Consider the following 20,880-nt stretch of genomic DNA (forward strand, 5'->3'; position numbering starts at 1 on the left):
TAACATTCAAAGATGTCGGCAGAAAAAGACGGGGTTGTCGGCTATGACATGACACCGTGAGTTTAAAGAAAAGTGGATTTGCATCCGGTAAAGGATTTACGGTAACGGAATTACATCACGGGAGCCTGATCTGGACTGTACAGAAATGCGTAATTATACACAATTAATATCATTGTCTTCATGTTGATGTATCCTGAATAGGTAACCAAAGGTAGAAATATGCAGTATCCTTCTTTTGCATGTTTGGGTATGATTCTACACACCGGCCATTATTGTCTTGAGCTCCGTCTCCAAACAAGACCACATTTGATTGGTCCGGACCCGACCAAATCTGAACCAGTCATAGCCATCTATGTCTCACAAGTTTGGACAGCACAGTAGAGTACAGGGCAGCACAGCACACTCGAGTGCAGTAGATATGTATTGTGCAGAAGAGTACAGTCATGTACTGGTCTCTTACTGTGCTCTACTGTATTGTACTGTGCTGTCCAAACTTGTGAAACATAGACGTCTATGATTGGTTCAGATTTAGTCTGACCAGGGTGGACCGACCGAATTTTAACTACTTTTCAACGTCCGTGCGGTCTCGGTCGGTGCTCAGTGGGTAAGGAACGCGTGCTACAGTACATGGAAAGAGGGTAGGAGTCATGGTTGGCGTCAGTAAAATTCAGGAGAGGTGACATTAACTGGATAGAGTTTAATTTAGCTTATTCATTCGACCAGTTGAGAAGAAACAAGCACACATAACACTTGAAAAAGCCAGACATGCACATGAATAAAATCATGGTGGACAACACACAATAAAGTCTGGGACTTGTTTCCAGTGTGGTCCTCTTGAGACAAGATGGCTAGACAAGATCCAACACAGTATGGCTGTGAAATAATAAAACAACAACAGAGAAGAAGAACATCTATCTCATCATTACAGTTACATTATAGGGGTTATTCATATGGGCACAGAAGACATCAAACATATTTTGACTTTATTTTTTAAAAGCTGCCCAGAGAGGAAGTTGTTTTTATGGGCAGAGGCAACTCATTCCATTCTGAGGCTCCAGTATACAAGAAAGTACCTTTCCCAGCATTACTCCTGAACCCGTATAAGCACACATCAGCAACACCTGATCTGGTGCTGTGATTGTGAGCATCCCTAACACGAGGAAAGTCATCACTTAGATATCTGGGCGCAGGACCATAAATACTCCTGTAAACCAAACCTAGTCTAAACCGGGACACCCTAGGCTCAACAGGCAGCCAGTTTAGTTCCTGAAAGCAGCGAGAGAGCGAGAGAGAAGAGCGAGAGGGGAGAGGGAGTGGTAAGTCCAAACTGTTTTCACAGTCTCGCTTTGACCACCAGATGACAGAAAAAAAAAGTATGAGCTGAACTTAACAGTATGCCAGAGGAAGGGAGGACTGTAGCAGGTGACCCAACTGTGGTTTGTGACTAATATGATTTCCCATTGTGACCAATTCAACTGCAGTAGTTCCATTACAGATTTTCTGGAAAATTCTGTTAGCAATAACTAATTGGTAGGTCTACCTTGACTTATTACTTCTGTGAACTTTCATTATCCTCTCTTCTCATGAGGAAGGGAAATTTAGAAAATATCTTAACGTTATGTGGTTTTTTTTTGGTAACGGAATTACAAGGCACAAGGCAATGTTTCTTAAAATTTCAGAAGGTAAACAATTTCTCCAAAACAAAAAATAAGTGTTTAGTTGGCAGGGGACTTTACCTTATTGTGTTTTTATGTATTTTTGATACCTTTCAATAGTTTTTCTGGTAGATGTTGTCTAAGACCCCTTTGACATCGGTTTTATGAGAAATCAAAGCTTCTTTGTCATTTTTAGAATGGAAAAGGGTTTAAAAATGTATTATGTCTTACTTTCTCAAAAATATATCCGTGTGTATTGTGCCGTTACAGCGCATTAGGCAGACAGACACACAAGTACACTTGCACACACACACACTTATACACATACTCCTACACACCTGATGCCATGTAGCACGACTCATTGTAATCTGTCAGTACAAAGACTATTTGCAGACACACATAAACACACACAATCCTACAAGCATGCTCATATGTACAAAGGGTCATTGTGTGTGTGTAGCCTAATCCGGCAGCAAAAGCCCCCCCCCCCCCTCCCCCCACACACACACAGGGGTATGATCAGGCTTTAAAGGCGTCAGGACGGAGGATACATCTGGTGTTTGGGGTCAGTACTGTAGGTCATCAGGGTGTTATAAAGCCCTGGCCTTGGAGCACGTGGTGCACATCCACTTACACACACTGCACTCTATGACCTCTCCCTCCCTCTATCCATCCCTCAATCTCTCTCTATCAATCTCTCTCCATCCCTCCCTCCTCTTCTCTCTCCCACAATCGCTCTCCTGCAATCTCCCTCCTTTTCATCTATCCCTCCCTCTATCCCTCCCTCTATCCTTCCCTCTATCCCTCCCTCTATCCTTCCACAGCACTCTCTCTGGGCTCAATCAATCAATCAATCAAATGTATTTATAAATCTCTTTTTTACATCAGCAGATGTCACAAAGTGCAGTACAGAAACCCGGCCTAAAACCACAAACAGCAAGCAATGCAGATGTAGAAGCACAGTGGCAAGGAAAAACACCCTAGAAAGGCAGGAACCTAGGAAAAAAACCTAGAGAAGAACCAGGCTCTGAGGGGTGGCCAGTCCTCTTCTGGCTGTGCCGGATGGAGATTATAAGAGTACATGGCCATTTAAGGCAAGATGTTCTCCACAACTCGCATCAAACCAGAAACCAAATGCATATTTTATAATGCTGTAACTACACTATCTTACTTGAACATTTTACGCCCCTCTATACCCTCTCCCTCATCTCTCCCTTCCCTCCCTTTTTACCACGCTCTCTCTGGGCTCCACAACAAGTATCAAATCGGAACCAAGGTAATATTTTGTGGGGATCTGTTTTGAATTCAGCGGCGAGGATAGAAGAATATCCACCTCCCAACTATACTTGAAAAATGAATCACTGAGAAACTGGATACTCCAGAGATATTTTTTTTTATAGAGCTCTATCATCCAAAGACACACAAAAGTCCACATATAACACTCAGAAATGGGGAATACCATTTGAATGAAATCACTTTTTGACAGCATCCCTTTTCATTTTAACAAAACGTTCATGTTTGCCCGCGGAAGAAGTGGTCATAAAGTGACTTTATGGACGTGAGTGCCAAGACATTCAGGAGATAAAGGTGCTCAAATGTGACCCATTTAGCATACCCCAGTATACCATGAAACATGTCTCCACCACTGGAAAATGCTGGAGGAAACGGGTACAAAGTATCTATATCCACAGTAAAATGAGTCCTAAATCGACATAACCTGAAAGGCCGCTCAGCCAGGAAGAAGCCACGGCTCCAAAACCGCCATAAGAAAGCCAGACTACGGTTTGCAACTGCACATGGGGACAAAGATTGTCCTTTTTTGAGAAATGTCCTCTGGTCTGATGAAGCAAAAATATAACTGTTTGGCTATAATGACCATCGTTATGTTAGGAAGGAAAAGGGGGAGGCTTGCTAGCCGAAGAACACCATCCCATCCGTGAAGCACCGGAGGGACTGGTGCACTTCACAAAATAGATGGCATCATGAGGTAGGAAAATAAAGTGGATATATTGAAGCAACATCTCAAGACATCAGTCAGGAAGTTAAAGCTTGGTCGCAAATGGGTCTTCCAAATGGACAATGACCCCAAGCATACTTCCAAAGTTGTGGCAAAATGGCTTAAGGACAACAAAGTCATGGTATTGGAGTGGCCATCACAAAGCCCTGACCTCATTCCTATATAAAATTTGTGGGCAGTACTGAAAAAAACGTGTGCGAGCAATAAGGCTGACAAACCTGACTCAGTTACACCAGCTCTGTCAGGAGGAATGGGCCAAAGTTCACCCAATTTATTGTAGGAAGCTTGTGGAAGGCTACCAGAAACATTTGACCCAAGTTAAACAATTTAAAGGCAATGCTACCAAATATGAATTGAGTGTACGTAAACTTCTGACCCACTGGGAATGTGATGAAAGAAATAAAAGCTGAAATAAATAATTCTCTCTACTATTATTCTGACATTTCACATTCTGAAAATAAAGTGGTGATCCTAACTGACCTAAGACGGGGAGTTTGTGCTAGGATTAAAAGTCAGGAATTGTGAAAAACTGAGATTAAATGTATTTGGCTATGTAAACTTCCGACTTCAACTGTACAGTATGTGAATATGAACAAAAAAGATGAACTGTCATTAAAAAAAAGTATTATATAGTTGTTTGACAGCCCTGTTCGTAAGCTTTTAAACAATTTCAATCTCAACCGTTTCTCTTTCCCAATGATGGAAGACATGGATGTCTCATGGTCTGGTGGGGTATGTAAAATGGGTCAACTTTGAGCATCTTTATCTCTTGTTTTTACATTCAGGCCCAAAACGTCACTTTTTGAGCACTTCTGCAACGGGCAAATACGTATGGAAGGTTTCGTTCAAATCAAAGTGGTTCTGTCAAGAAGTGATTGAATTTTTACCCAAATACAAGTTTGAGAAGAAAGAAAAATAAGAAAATACGTTTTAACAACTTGGGCCAATTGACACAAACCAAGGATCTTCTCATTCAGAGATTTTTCTCTTTCAGAGGGTCAGTCATTTGCGCTCAGAAACAGTGAGCCATGACCTTGGTTTCCATCTGAGGATGGAAAGGCATGTTTTGATGTTATAAAAATTGAGTCTCGATTGAGCTAGAAAACCAAGCGATTTTCCATCCAAAGAGAACCTTTTTGTAAAGCATTTCTCTCTCTTTCTCCTTGTAAGAATGACTTTTCAAGCACTTTACAGTTGCTGAGGTTCATCTTTTTAACCGGCCATTTTAACAACCAGTTAATTACAGTGCCTTGCGAAAGTATTCGGCCCCCTTGAACTTTGCGACCTTTTGCCACATTTCAGGCTTCAAACATAAAGATATAAAACTGTATTTTTTTGTGAAGAATCAACAACAAGTGGGACACAACCATAAAGTGGAACGACATTTATTGGATATTTCAAACTTTTTTAACAAATCAAAAACTGAAAAATTGGGTGTGCAAAATTATTCAGCCCCTTTACTTTCAGTGCAGCAAACTCTCTCCAGAAGTTCAGTGAGGATCTCTGAATGATCCAATGTTGACCTAAATGACTAATGATGATAAATACAATCCACCTGTGTGTAATCAAGTCTCCGTATAAATGCACCTGCACTGTGATAGTCTCAGAGGTCCGTTAAAAGCGCAGAGAGCATCATGAAGAACAAGGAACACACCAGGCAGGTCCGAGATACTGTTGTGAAGAAGTTTAAAGCCGGATTTGGATACAAAAAGATTTCCCAAGCTTTAAACATCCCAAGGAGCACTGTGCAAGCGATAACATTGAAATGGAAGGAGTATCAGACCACTGCAATTCTACCAAGACCTGGCCGTCCCTCTAAACTTTCAGCTCATACAAGGAGAAGACTGATCAGAGATGTAGCCAAGAGACCCATGATCACTCTGGATGAACTGCAGAGATCTACAGCTGAGGTGGGAGACTCTGTCCATAGGACAACAATCAGTCGTATATTGCACAAATCTGGCCTTTATGGAAGAGTGGCAAGAAGAAAGACATTTCTTAAAGATATCCATAAAAAGTGTCGTTTAAAGTTTGCCACAAGCCACCTGGGGGAGACACCAAACATGTGGAAGAAGGTGCTCTGGTCAGATGAAACCAAAATTGAACTTTTTGGCAACAATGCAAAACGTTATGTTTGGCGTAAAAGCAACACAGCTCATCACCCTGAACACACCATGCCCACTGTCAAACATGGTGGTGGCAGCATCATGGTTTGGGCCTGCTTTTCTTCAGCAGGGACAGGGAAGATAGTTAAAATTGATGGGAAGATGGATGGAGCCAAATACAGGACCATTCTGGAAGAAAACCTGATGGAGTCTGCAAAAGACCTGAGACTGGGACGGAGATTTGTCTTCCAACAAGACAATGATCCAAAACATAAAGCAAAATCTACAATGGAATGGTTCAAAAATAAACATATCCAGGTGTTAGAATGGCCAAGTCAAAGTCCAGACCTGAATCCAATCGAGAATCTGTGGAAAGAACTGAAAACTGCTGTTCACAAATGCTCTCCATCCAACCTCACTGAGCTCGAGCTGTTTTGCAAGGAGGAATGGGAAAAAATGTCAGTCTCTCGATGTGCAAAACTGATAGAGACATACCCCAAGCGACTTACAGCTGTAATCGCAGCAAAAGGTGGCGCTACAAAGTATTAACTTAAGGGGGCTGAATAATTTTGCACGCCCAATTTTTCAGTTTTTGATTTGTTAAAAAAGTTTGAAATATCCAATAAATGTCGTTCCACTTCATGATTGTGTCCCACTTGTTGTTGATTCTTCACAAAAAAATACAGTTTTATATCTTTCTGTTTGAAGCCTGAAATGTGGCAAAAGGTCGCAAAGTTCAAGGGGGCCGAATACTTTCGCAAGGCACTGTATTTCTGTACATTTGGCTCTTTTTCTCCATTTCATAAGAGATGGTCAGGGTTACTCTAGCTAGGTTTCTTCTAAGTGCAATAGGAACAAGATCACGAAAATAACCTGTAATTCAGCTGATATTTGCATCCCCCTTACTTTCACACAACACACTGACCCCAGTGGCCCCCCAGTAAACGAGTCGAGCATGAAAGCGTGTGTCAAAACAAAGATAAACAAACACGTACAGACGTTAAGATTACAAGACAGCTCTGGCCTCTTCCACACGTCCTCTGGCCCATTAACGAGACTAGGCTTTCACTGGCTCGGAACCTCCCAACGTAGTGTGTGCATGTACGTGTGTGTGCTACCCTTCCTCATCATGCCTGCAGTGTGTACTCGGTACACCCTCATAGCTGCTGCCTGGCTCCTCCAGATGTGCAGAGGCTAACAGTAGCTAATCCGCGCCACATGCTAACAGCTAACTCAAGCCATCACCATTACCCTTGGCCTAGCTACAGAGTTCTCCGACGGAGATGTCACGTAACCACTTTTCTCGCAGGTAAAAGCTCTTGTTATCATTCGGAGGTGTTTGGACAAGGGGTTTGGGGGGATTTGCTTGTAAAAAAAATAATTATTATTGATTTCACGCAATGCAACCGCCCATATGGTCACAGATTTAGAAATGTACACACACACCCAATTCACACACGTACATGAAGATATACTGAAGCTGTCTTTCCCATACAGCTATGTAGCTTATAACAGGTCACACACCCCCCTCTCTTCTTTCACCCTTGCCCTCAACCACATGTGCACAGACCGAGCGATGAGCGGGGTGATAAGGGAGGTGTGAGGCAAGCGATTGATCAACATGTCAAACCCACTCTGCTGTCAGTTAGGGGAGGCTCTTACACTGCATCTCAAATGGCTCCCTATATAGTGCACTAATTTTGACCTATAATACAGAATAACATGCCATTTGGGACTAGGGCTGTGCGGTAAACTGTATTTTATGATATACCGGTATTGATGCACGGACCGGGCCGGTGTGTGTTTTTTACTTTACATTCTATAACGGTATTTGAATGTTTAGGTGTGTTAAATGTTATACGCTGTGTGTAACATCCATTTTTGTTAGTTTACTTCGCTACTTGAGTCATCTCTCTCCACTCTTTCTCTCGGTGCCACTTTCCACACAGACCTAGCCACGCCCCCTGTCACTCAAGGAGCGCATTTGATGTTCCTCAACCAAGAGACACTTGCCTTCAGTCTGCATGGTCAATGCAGCACATGCAACAATGTTGATGACATAAATGCTATTTTCACTTTGCATCTTAATATAAATCAACTAGCGTTCTATATTGACACTATTCGTTTGTGTTTCTTACATCTGCAAACGGCAAGTTGGGTCTGAAAAATGTTAGCCGCAAATGCTAATCGCTAGCTAGCTAGCTAATAAATGGAGTCAGAGCAAGCGTAACTAACTACACAGCCTGATAATGCCAGTGATGGTGTAGACTTAAAATCAGTATGTTGTTTGCACAACAGTATCTTCTAAATCAAATAGAAACACGTGAAGCATGAACATCTACATTAAGTTGCTATGAGAAAACATGAAATGTAGCCAAAGATTATAGGGTCCTCTAGGAAACACTTGTCAACAACACTCTGGTTCCTAACCTGTCACAATAACTCCTCCCTGGCATTTTCACTCATTGTCATGTCAAATAACACTGTATTCAAAGAGCCCACTATTATATTCTAGCTATAGAATTAGAATTGCCATAATGCCAACAGTTCACCCAAATGTTTTTCTCTAAATCGCAAGTCAAATCACAATTGCAACATTTGGTTACAAATAAGGCCTAGATTGTTTGCCGATATCTTGCAGCCCTATGTGGCAGTGTGGAAATGACCCCAAATGAGTGCAGGAAATTGATGAAAATGCTGAACATGATTTTTGGTTGAATTGAACAGTATAAAACAATCAGGATGGAGAAGACCCATTGAAATCACTTAGAATGTATATGTTGCCTCTGTAAGGTCATGTGCTACTCATGAGGCACATCATGAGAACTTTTATTATTAAAAAAACATAAAATACTGTCATACCGTAATTCTTTTTTGAAATACCATCCTAGGATATTTTGGCCTTATCGCACAGGCCAGCTCTTCAAAGTGGAACTCTTTAATGGGTTCGTTACACCATCGAGAGGAGTGTGTGGTGTAATGAACCCATAGCAGAGCTGCAATGCATGCTTGGAGTCCGACATCCTACATACCCATGCACATAACCATGATAAGCAGCTAACCCTTCACTGCTGTTTGTAGGGACAGGGAGAGAAACGCACACAGGGACACGGTCCGTTCTTCTCTCTCCTCTCAGCTAGTTGATGTTCTGAAGTGTATTATATTAATGGAAGTGACAGAAATGTCACAAGTCGACTCCTCCGACTGTCTTGTGTGAAAAACACGATACTGGGCAGCTTCTTCCTGTGGCTATCAATCTATGTCATTAGTGGTTAGGCTAATCCGCTAATGAGCTTGTGTGTGTGTGTGTGTGTGTGTGTGTGTGTGTGTGTGTGTGTTGTGCTGCAGCAGAGAGCTAGATAGCCCATCCTCCATTTGTGGAGGAGAAGGTAATTACTGTAACGGAGTTGACCTAACACTAATGACTTGTATTCTGTCACCTCGAAGCAACTGATCTCATAAAGGAAATAACGTAACATAATGACGGCTGGTGTGAGATTCACAATGATACTTAATTGGTAGAAACACCATGAGGCCAATGTCTCTGGTAGTCCTCAGTTAAAAAAGGTGGGGGGGGCTGCTATGTCTATGTTGAAGGGGGGGGGGGGGGGGGGGGGGGGGGGGGGGGGGTCAGGGATGAAAGGGAAATACATAGTTTAGTGCTTTGAAGTTACAGTTAGGTTTTCCCACGCATTTCCTTCCATCACATCATAAACCTCTTCAACCCCCCCCCCCCCCCCCCCCAAATCCCCCCATCCCAGCACCACTTGGACTCCAAAGACCAATGCTAATTGCTCTTATCAAGGACACCATGTAATCTCCTCTCGTTAACTCAAGTTCATCGGGCCGCAATTCATTTGAGGGTTGTAAAAGTAGCTTAGAAGTCAATTTCTTCAATATCTACTCAATTTGTCATCAGAACACTACAATTATCTCTTTGTATGTGAATGATAAGGTGTATTCCCCTAAACTTGCCATATCAATGTGCAACTGAATTTCACTTGTACAAAATAGCCAATTCTTTCTCACTTCTCCTTAAAGCCATAGTGATGAAACTGCCATGTCCGTTTACGATATTACAAAGATGTTACTTCAAACAATGAACACTCCCTCCCCCCCCCCCCCCCCCCCCCCCCCCCCCCCCCCCCCCCCCCCCCCCCCCCTCGGACATCATTGCACACACGATAGCACAGCAGAGTATGTACTACGGTTACATTTTTACCACGATGTGGGATGCTCATTTCCTCAAAACAAAACTGACCGCCCCGTGCCTGGGGTGCTGTTTCACCTATCGCGGATCTCATTTTTAACAAAAGCCAATTTGAGGGTTGACCTTTTTAAAGGTGGTTTAAAAAATGTGTAAGCGTTCCTAATTGGCATCATCAGGTCCAATATGTTGGGATATGTATCACTGTTTCCCCTACCCATGCCCAGGAAGAGCCCGGGCCGGTCAACCGCTCTCAAAGTGGGCATCGGTTCAGACGTTTTAGCTCTTAAGAGCAAGAAGAATTACCGCCTGGTCTACACCCAGCAAAAAGCCCACAGCCTTCCTTCACAGCCTTCCTTCCTTCCAGAAAGTGATTAGTGGCGTTTTAATGTTTAAAAGTGTCAGTGCGTTTCTCAAAGTCAGATCCAGCCAGGACGTATTCCGCAAGATGAGAAATTAGCAAGAAAAATGGCTTCACTTCCATGCCTTTCTCTGTAGAACTCCATGAGTCATCGGGTTGTCCAGGGCTCGTGTTCAAAAGGTAGGAGCGCTAATCTAGGATCAGTTCCCACCTTCTGTGTAATCTTACTCATTCGGATCAGTTTGGCCTTTTAGATCTTATCCGAGCACTCCTACTGGGAGACTATTTGTGAACACAGGCCCTGGCTTCATCATCTAGTTCTTGGTGTGCTGTTTCTTGCCAATTGACACACATTCCATGAAGGGTTATCTGTAGGAGTAAAGAGTGCTGGCCCATATGTTGAAATAGTGTCACTGAACAGGCAGCTTAAGGTTACTGACCTGATTTGACATTTTAGGTTGATAACGAGACCCTTTAGAACTCCCGTGCACCTCATCCGTTGGAAAGCAGTGTTTTAATGCTTATAGTGCGAAACCTGTGAGACTGACTCTGAGCCAACAGTCGAAAGGGCACATTCTCAAAAGCAAGCGCAGGCCAGCTGGAAAGTGTCTTCACGGACATTTTCAATCTCTCATTGTCCCAGTCCGTCATCCCAACATGTTTCAAAGCTGACCACCATTGTCCCAGTTCCCAAGAGCTCAGAGGAAACCTGCCTGAGTGACTATTGCCCTGTAGCACTCACATCTGTAATTATGAGGTGCTTTGAAAGGCTGGTCATGACACACATCAACACCATCATCCCAGACACCCTAGACCTCCCTAGACACTCCAATTCATGTACCGCCCGAACACATTCACAGAGGATGCAATGTCAGTTACACTTCACACTGCCCTCTCCCACCTGGACAAGAGGGGAAATAAATGAGAATGCTATTTATAGACTGCAACTCAGTGTTCAACACCATAGTCCCTTCCAAGCTCATCATCAAGCTAAGGACCCTTGGAGTGAACCACTCCCTCTGCAACTGGATCCTGGACTTCCTGACGGGCTGGTCCCAGGTGGTGAGGGTAGGCAGCAACACCTCCTCCCCGCTGACCCTCAACACGAGGCCTCCTCTGAGGTGTGTGCTTAGTCCCCTCCTGTACTCCCTGTTCATCCACGACAGGGGTCAACCAACTACGACTCCTGATCACGGACGGCGATGAGACAGACTACAGGGAGGAGGTCAGACACTTAGCAGTGTGGTGTCAGGACAACAACCTCTCCCTCAACGTCAATAAAAACCAAGGAGCTGATTGTGGACTGTCGGAGAGAGGGGGGAGAGCACGCTACCATCCTTATCGACAGGGCTGTTGTGAAGCATGTCGAGAGCTTCAAGTTCCTTGGCATCCACATCACTAAGGACTTAACATGGTCCACACACATCTGCAGAGTCGTGAAAAAGGCATGGCAGCACTTCTTCCCCCTCAGGAGGCTCAAAATATTTGGCATGGGCCCTTGTATCCTCAAAAAGTTATACAGATGCACCATCGAGAGCATCTTGACTGGCTGCATCATCTCTTGGTATGGCAAATGCACCGCCCTTGACTGCAAAGCTCTACAGACAGTAGTGCGGACAGCCTAGTGCATCACTGGGGCCGAGTTCCCTGCCATCCAGGACCTCTATCATGCGGTGTCAGAGGAAGGCCCGAAAAATTGTCAGATTCCATCCACCCAAGCTATAGACTGTTCACTCTGCTACCGTCAGGCAAACAGTACCAGGGCATCGGCTCTCGGACCAACAAGCTCAGGGACAGCTTCTACCCCCAAGCCATAATTCTGCTAAATAGCCAGACTACTAAATAGTCAATGAATGGTACCCAAACTATCTGCACTGACTCTATCTGTGATTGACCCTACGCACTAGACTATACATACACACCATATACACACTCACTCACACACAACTACATTGACACTCCCGCAGAAAAACCGCGCGCACACACACACACCAACACGACACAAACATACATATGCATTACGCGCGCACACGCACACACACACTTTTACACTCATCCTTTGCTGCGGCTACTCTGTTCTTTATTTTAATCATATTATTATCTATCCTGATGTCTAGTCACTTTACCCTGCCTTCAAGTACATACAGTGCCTTGCGAAAGTATTCGGCCCCCTTGAACTTTGCGACCTTTTGCCACATTTCAGGCTTCAAACATAAAGATATAAAACTGTATTTTTTTGTGAAGAATCAACAACAAGTGGGACACAATCATGAAGTGGAACGACATTTATTGGATATTTCAAACTTTTTTAACAAATCAAAAACTGAAAAATTGGGCGTGCAAAAGTATTCAGCCCCTTTACTTTCAGTGCAGCAAACTCTCTCCAGATGTTCAGTGAGGATCTCTGAATGATCCAATGTTGACCTAAATGACTAATGATGATAAATACAATCCACCTGTGTGTAATCAAGTCTCCATATAAATGCACCTGCACTGTGATAGTCTCAGAGGTCCGTCAAAAGCGCAGAGAGCATCATGAAGAACAAGGAACACACCAGGCAGGTCCGAGATACTGTTGTGAAGAAGTTTAAAGCCGGATGAACACACCATCCCCACTGTCAAACATGGTGGTGGCAGCATCATGGTTTGGGCCTGCTTTTCTTCAGCAGGGACAGGGAAGATGGTTAAAATTGATGGGAAGATGGATGGAGCCAAATACAGGACCATTCTGGAAGAAAACCTGATGGAGTCTGCAAAAGACCTGAGACTGGGATGGAGATTTATCTTCCAACAAGACAATGATCCAAAACATAAAGCAAAATCTACAATGGAATGGTTCAAAAATAAACATATCCAGGTGTTAGAATGGCCAAGTCAAAGTCCAGACCTGAATCCAATCGAGAATCTGTGGAAAGAACTGAAAACTGCTGTTCACAAATGCTCTCCATCCAACCTCACTGAGCTCGAGCTGTTTTGCAAGGAGGAATGGGAAAAAATGTCAGTCTCTCGATGTGCAAAACTGATAGAGACATACCCCAAGCGACTTACAGTTGTAATCGCAGCAAAAGGTGGCGCTACAAAGTATTAACTTAAGGGGGCTGAATAATTTTGCACGCCCAATTTTTCAGTTTTTGATTTGTTAAAAAAGTTTGAAATATTCAATAAATGTCGTTCCACTTCATGATTGTGTCCTACTTGTTGTTGATTCTTCACAAAAAACTATAGTTTTATATCTTTATGTTTGAAGCCTGAAATGTGGCAAAAGGTCGCAAAGTTCAAGGGGGCCGAATACTTTCGCAAGGCACTGTATCTACCTCAAATAACTTGTATGTCTGCACATTGATTTGGTACTGGTACTCCCGTATATAGCTCCATTCTTGTGTTTTATTTGATTTCTCTTGTGTTACTAGTTTTATTATTTTTAAACATTGCATCATTGGGAAGGGCTCATAAAGCAAGCATTTCACGGTATAGTCTACACCAGTTATATTCGGCGCAGGTGACAAATAACATGTGATTTGAATCAGTCAAAGGTCAGACAGACTGTGTGCACATGTGACTGTTACATTGTAGGCCTTCACCTCGACCCTATGAGAGCTCTGAGCAGTGTCTCAGAAACAAAGGCAATATTTGGCTGTTCCACTTTCCTGAATGTCTTGTTGTGCAAAACGTGTTTCTATACTTAATCATCAACTGACCTCGAACGAAATGATGTTGTGAAATGGTCATAGGAAAACTGGGCTAAAGCCAAAGGCAATGATGTAAGTGTAAATAATAGCAAATTGCTTTGTCGTACATTTACAATGAAGTCAATTTTCATTACGCAACTTGCCAGGCGCTGCTCGCTCGCTTACATACCCATCAGGAAATTGTAATATCCTATGAAAGGGCCCGTATCTGTGGCTAGCACCCCTGCCGCCACTCTCAATGGATTTAATGCCTCCTATCAATTAACAAATGTGTATTTATTTGATGTGTGGTCTTTTATCCCGAGCAGCTAATATTTTAAACTGACGAAAATCAATACCCAAGCACTTTCACGTCAAGGGAAAAAAATGGGATCAGCCAAGGCATTAAAGAAGAGGTTGATACATTGTTCTGCTTACGAATGTGGCCATCTTTCACTCGCTGACAGCAACCTTGGTTTAGCTCGTTGACTGATGCAGAGTGGCGCCACGACTTGAGTATTCATTGCCTTATGTGTACACTGCTCTACCCCCTAGCAAGTGTGTGTGCAACCTGCCCAGGGAAGTGAAACCAAGGAGGGGGGGGGCTTCCTACCGGATTGACAGGAGAACATTGGGGTGATTCCAGTTGCAAGGTGCAGAGGAGCGAAGTGAGAAGTTGAGCGTGTGTTGGGCCAGCACGAGGTGAGGCTTTTGCCTGGTTTGTTGGGTTCACAGAGAGTTCAGCTGCACTGTGAAAGGTGTGTGTGTGTGTGTGTGTGTGTAATTGGTGGGCAGTCAATGGGCGTATTTACGGTACAGGGACAGGGATGGATGGAAAGGTTGAACAATATTGACAAGTGTCTTGTTTTGTATCAGAACAACAGCCGCCACACTTGTTTTCAGTAAATAAATGATTCTGCATTCAGGCTTAACACTACTGATTTGTCACTCATATTTTAAACTGTTCAAACCTTTTTTTGTTTTTGAATAGAATGAAATTTTATTAAAGCTGCAATATGATTTTTTTTGGGGCGACCTGACCAAATTCACATAGAAATATAAGTTCTAGCTCTGTAATTCTCATTGAAAGCAAGTCTAAAAAGCGGTAAATCTGTTCTCTGTGTGCTATTTCTATGCTTAATGTTCTTACGTTTTGTTTTTGCGTCTCGGGGCCCCGAGTAGCGCAGGGGTCTAAGGCACTGCATCTCAGTGTTTGAGGCGACACTACAGACACCCTGGTTCGAGTCCAGGCTGTATCACAACCGACCGGGATTGGGAGGCCCATAGGGCGGCACACAATTGGCCCAGCGTTGTCCGGGTTTGGCCGGTGTAGGCCGTCATTGTAAATAAGATTTTGTTCTTAACTGACTTGCCTAGTTAAATTTAAAATAAAAAAATGACCCCCGGTTTTGTAGACCAGCTTCAAACAGCTGAAAATATACTGAACAAAAATAGAAATGCAACAAATTCAGAGTTTTTACTTAGTTACAGTTCATATAAGGAATTTCACATGACTGGGAATACAAATATGCATCTTTTGGCCACAAATACCTTTAAAAAAAATAGAAAGGGCGTAAATCAGGAAAACCAGTCAGTAACTGGTGTGACCACCAATATTCTTTTAAAAATATGAATTTTTTAATAAATGTAACCTTTATTTATCTTGCCTCATAGCGTGACACATCTCCTTATCAGGCTGTTGATTGTGGCCTGTGGAATATTGACCCTCTCCTCTTCAATGGCTGGGCGAAGTTGCTGGATATTGGCGGCAAGTGGAACACGCTGTCGTACACGTCAATCCAGAGCATCCCAAACATGCTCAATGGGTGACATGTCTTGTGAGCATGCAGGCCATGGAAGAACTGGGACATTTTTAGCTTCCATGAATTGTGTACAGATCCTTGCGACATGGGGCCGTGCATTATCATGCTGAAACATGAGGTGACGGCAGCAGATGAATGGCACGACCATGGGCCTCGAGATCTCGTCACGGTATCTCTATTGCCATCGATAAAATGCAATTGTGTTTGTTGTCCATAGCTTATGCCTGCCCATGTCATAACCCCAACTCCACCATTGGGCATTCTGTTCACAACGTTGACATCAGCAAACAGCTCGCCCACACGACGCCATTGTCGTGGTCAACAACATCAAATACCCCCCTATATTATATGTATGTACTCTTATTCCATTCCTTTACTTAGATTTATGTGTTTTGGGTAGTTGTTGGGAAATTGTTAGATTACATGTTAGATATTAGCTGCGGTCATCCCTCTCTTCAAAGGGGGGGGGACACTCTTGACCCAAACTGCTTCAGACCTATATCTATCCTACCCTGCCTTTCTAAGGTCTTCGAAAGCCAAGTTAACAAACAGATTACCGACCATTTCGTATCTCCGCTATGCAATCTGGTTTCAGAGCTGGTCATGGGTGCACCTCAGCCACGCTCAAGGTTGTAAACGATATCTTAACCGCCATCGATAAGAAACAATACTGTGTAGCCGTATTCATTGACCTGGCCAAGGCTTTCGACTCTGTCAATCACCACATCCTCATCGGCAGACTCAACAGTCTTGGTTTCTCAAATGATTGCCTCGCCTGGTTCACCAACTACTTCTCCGACAGAGTTCACTGTGTCAAATCTGAGGGCCTGTTGTCCGGACTTCTGGCAGTCTCTATGGGGGTGAGTTCAATTCTTGGGCCGACTCTCTTCTCTGTATATATCAATGATGTCGCTCTTGCTGCTGGTGAGTCTCTGATCCACCTCTACGCAGACGACACCATTCTGTATACATCTGGCCCTTCTTTGGACAGTGTGTTAACAACCCTCCAGACGAGCTTCATTGCCATACAACTCTCCTTCCGTGGCCTCCAACTGCTCTTAAATACAAGTAAAACTAAATGCATGCTCTTCAACCGATTGCTGCCTGCACCTGCCCGCCTGTCCAGCATCACTACTCTGGACGGTTCTGACAAGAATATGTGGACAACTACAAATACCTAGGTGTCTGGTTAGACTGTAAACTCTCCTTCCAGACTCACACAAAACATCTCCAATCCAAAGTTAAATCTAGAATTGGCTTCCTATTTCGCAACAAAGCCTCCTTCACTCACGCTGCCAAACATACCCTCGTAAAACTGACCATCTTACCGATCCTCGACTTTGGCGATGTCATTTACAAAATAGCCTCCAACACCCTACTCAACAAATTGGATGCAGTCTATCACAGTGCCATCCGTTTTGTCACCAAAGCCCCATATACTACCCACCACTGCGACCTGTACACTCTCGTTGGCTGGCCCTCGCTTCATACTCGTCGCCAAACCCACTGGCTCCAGGTCATCTACAAGACCATGCTAGGTAAAGTCCCGCCTTATCTCTGCTCGCTGGTCACCATAGCTGCACCCACCCGTAGCAAGCGTTCCATCAGGTATATCTCACATGTCACCCCCAAAGCCAATTGCTCCTTTGGCTGCCTCTCCTTCCAGTTCTCTGCTGCCAATGACTGGAACGAACTACAAAAATCTCTGAAACTGGAAATACTTATATCCCCCACTAGCTTTAAGCACCAGCTGTCAGAGCAGCTCACAGATCACTGCACCTGTACATAGCCCATTATAAATAGCCAAAACAACTACCTCTTCCCCTACTGTATTTATTTAATTATTTTGCTCCTTTGCACCCCAGTATTTCTACTTTGCACACTCATCTACTGTCAAATCTACCATTCCAGTGTTTTAATTGCTATATTTTATTTACTTCGCCACCATGTCCTATTTAAATAAAGGTGAAATAAAAAATACAAAATTGCTGCACTGCCGGAACTAGAAGCACAAGCATTTCGCTACACTCGCAATAACATCTGCTAACCATGTGTATGTGACCAATAAAATTGTATTTTATTTGGTCTGTGGTTGAGGCCAGTTGGACGTACTGCCAAATTCTCTAAAACGATATTGGAAGTGGCTTATGGTAGAGAAATTAACATCAAATTATCTGGCAACAGCTCTGGTGGACATTCCTGCAGCCAGCATGCCAATTGCATGCTCCATGAAAACTTCTGTGGCATTGTGTTGTGTGACAAAACTGCACATTTTAGTGGTCTTTTATTGTCCCCATTTACAAACTGAGAACATTTTGAAACCTTCATTAAACTAGGCAAGTCAGCTAAGAACAAATTCTTATTTTCAATGAGGAACAACTGCCTGTTCAGGGGCAGAACGACAGATTTGTACCTTGTCAGCTCGGGGATCTGAACTTGTAACCTTTCGGTTACTAGTCCAACTCTAGGCTACCCTGCCGCCCCGTGTAATGATCATGCTGATTAAATCAGCTTTGTGATAACCCATCCACCTGACATGTGTGGCATATCTTGGCAAAGGAGGGATGATCTCTAACAGGGATGTAAACTAATTTGTGCACAGAATTGGAGAGAAATACGTGTTTTGAGTGTATGGAACATTTATGGGGTATTTTATTTCAACTCATGAAACATGGCACCAACACTTTACATGTTGCGTTTATATTTTTGTTCAGTGTACAATATTTTTGGTTATGGAAAATAGATTTCAAAGCTGTTTAGATGGCACAACGATTCTCTACACTATACTTGCATGTTTTGTCACATAAACAAACATTAGGCAAACTATTAGAATTTTAGCAACCAGGAAGTGGCGGCGCGATTTCTGCATAGTGCACTTTTAAAGGGCCATTGGCCGACTTCAGTCATTATATACATTTAAAAAAAATACCACCCAGTTGCTGTCAAGTCCCACTACAGTCATTAGATCAATCAGGGCTGTACTGTATCATGTAATTATCATGTTCCACTTCAAATCTCATGCAGAATAGATACTTGTCATCTGATGAACACCTTCAACAACATCAAATACTCCCCTCTATGATTTACAAACTGAGAACGTTACATTTGGATTATAACCAGAGGAAGGATAACCTAAGGTAGCAGGCGTCGGTTTACGGGCTTCGTCTCTTCTGCTATCCTTTCCCCCTAAACGGGATGCTTCCGGTTTCAGACACCCAGCTGAGGGTTTAAGGACGGAAAAGTGAGGCTGGGTAGGTGGAGCTAATACGCAGCTGCTGAAACTCGTCAAAAAAAAAACACACAAATTGCAGGGCAGCATTTGGAAACCGAATGAACTGTGAGCAGAGGTCTCTTCACAAGACATGGACGCCGGCCGTCAAGTGTCCTTATGTAACGCAGCGATCACGAAAACAACAGGATGCTCAACAGATTCTCGACGAATCTTAAGCCTGTTGTATTTGAGATGAACTTAGTATAGCGCTCTCCGTCGTCTATCGAAGAGATCGGATATTACTCCTGGACATGTTATCCGTTCTGGAGCGATTTGGAATTGAAATACCTATTTCCACTTGATTCGGTTGTTGAGGCGACATACTGTACTGTATCTCTAAATATGAGAGTGGGGGGGGACACGTAACTGACGGTGGGAGCGTGATGGACAAGAAGTTGTCATAGGCGACTTTTCTATGGGACTTGTATTCCACACATGCTTGCATTGGAAGGACAAGGCAGATCGACGGGGGAATAGCGTGGTCCACTTGAAACTCTGTGTCGCCCGAGTTGGTCAACAGCTTTGGAAACACCATTCAACAACAGTGAATCGCGGACTCATATTCCCAAAACGAGTCGAGCAAATAACAGACGGAATAATTTGTTTTAACATTTATTATTTTTGTTGGTGTAGTTGTTTTTTTCCTAATCACAACAGTTTGTGCCCACTGAATTAAACCACTATATAGGTCGGTTGCGTCACTTCATCGCGCGGGCTGGAGAACAAGAAGTTGTTACGTTGTTGTTGTAATGTTGTTACAACTCTGTTGGGGAGGACACCCTCTGATGCGTTCTTTCCCTGCGACATGTGATGACATCCCTCGTTGCGCTCGGTGTTTTTGAAAACCCCTCTCTCGTCTTCTTTATTCGAACCGGAGGAGATCAGAGGACAGTTGCTGTCTATTTCGGGCTTGCAGCTCGTTTTGCGTGATGTACGACAGTGAGGATGTGGTGGGACTCACCCCTAGTCCGAACCGTTTTTTAACTATGGATTACTTCCACCAGAACCGAGGATGTCTAATCCCCGATAAGAGCCTCGTACCTGCGGCGCACCGTCCCTTCAGTTCGTCCATCAGAAATCAACACTGGAATGGATCAAACCACTGTATGTTGCTTTCCACTTTACTTGTTCTCGACCAAGCAGTAATTGATTGTCGTAAGAAATCATGCATGTACCAAAGGCGCATACATCATGTAATCCGTAGATATTGATTGTTGGGCGATATGAGCAAAAGCATTACCCCAAACTGTTATGTTTCACTCTTCCGTAGGCTTCATGCTCTGTCTCTGTTTGAAGCTATTAGGCCAAACTTACATTTGTCGACAGTTTTTAATTGATTTAATTAATCTGAACTGGTATTCTTAGCCAACTCGTCACGTTATGTCGCCCTGCAACAGTTTATCTTTGCAAAAAAAACATGCAGAATCTATTTGCAACATCGCAGGTAACGTTGTGGCAATCCATTCTCACCGCCGTATTACATTGCTTGCAAAAACTTAAACCATGCCATGCTTGAGGCCCCTTGTGACTCATTACTATGTGGCCATGTCTGTGTTGCTATACTAGTGTTTATGTATACAACGACGAGCTATGTAAAGCCTGGGCCTATTTCTCACGTGGGAGAAAAATGTAGACTTGCCTGTATCGCGTAACTTTGCCAAACAAGTACATATTCAATGATCTTTAATGATCAGTATGACCAAATAGATAGACAATCCTTGCAGTTCTTTGCTTGCATTTTTTTTTTTTTACAGCCTTCAGTGGAGTCTAATG

General features: G+C 43.3%; 1 protein-coding gene across 2 annotated transcripts in view; it reads left to right on the forward strand.

The window, feature by feature from the left end:
* Positions 1–20,880, forward strand: part of LOC110486146 (retinoic acid receptor alpha) — a 229,140-nt gene that overhangs the window by 151,970 nt on the left and 56,290 nt on the right. The window contains exon 1 of one of the 2 annotated variants that reach the window (XM_036940800.1): positions 19,118–20,211. The exons of the other annotated variant lie outside the window; for it this stretch is intronic. Within the exon in view, the coding sequence (XP_036796695.1) occupies positions 20,037–20,211 (175 nt within the window). The 5' untranslated portion in view covers positions 19,118–20,036. Of the gene's footprint in view, positions 1–19,117; positions 20,212–20,880 lie in introns of those variants that run through there. 2 annotated transcript variants of the gene reach the window in all.

The sequence above is a fragment of the Oncorhynchus mykiss genome, chromosome 13 (assembly GCF_013265735.2).
Source record: "Oncorhynchus mykiss isolate Arlee chromosome 13, USDA_OmykA_1.1, whole genome shotgun sequence".
NCBI classification, from domain to species: domain Eukaryota; kingdom Metazoa; phylum Chordata; class Actinopteri; order Salmoniformes; family Salmonidae; genus Oncorhynchus; species Oncorhynchus mykiss.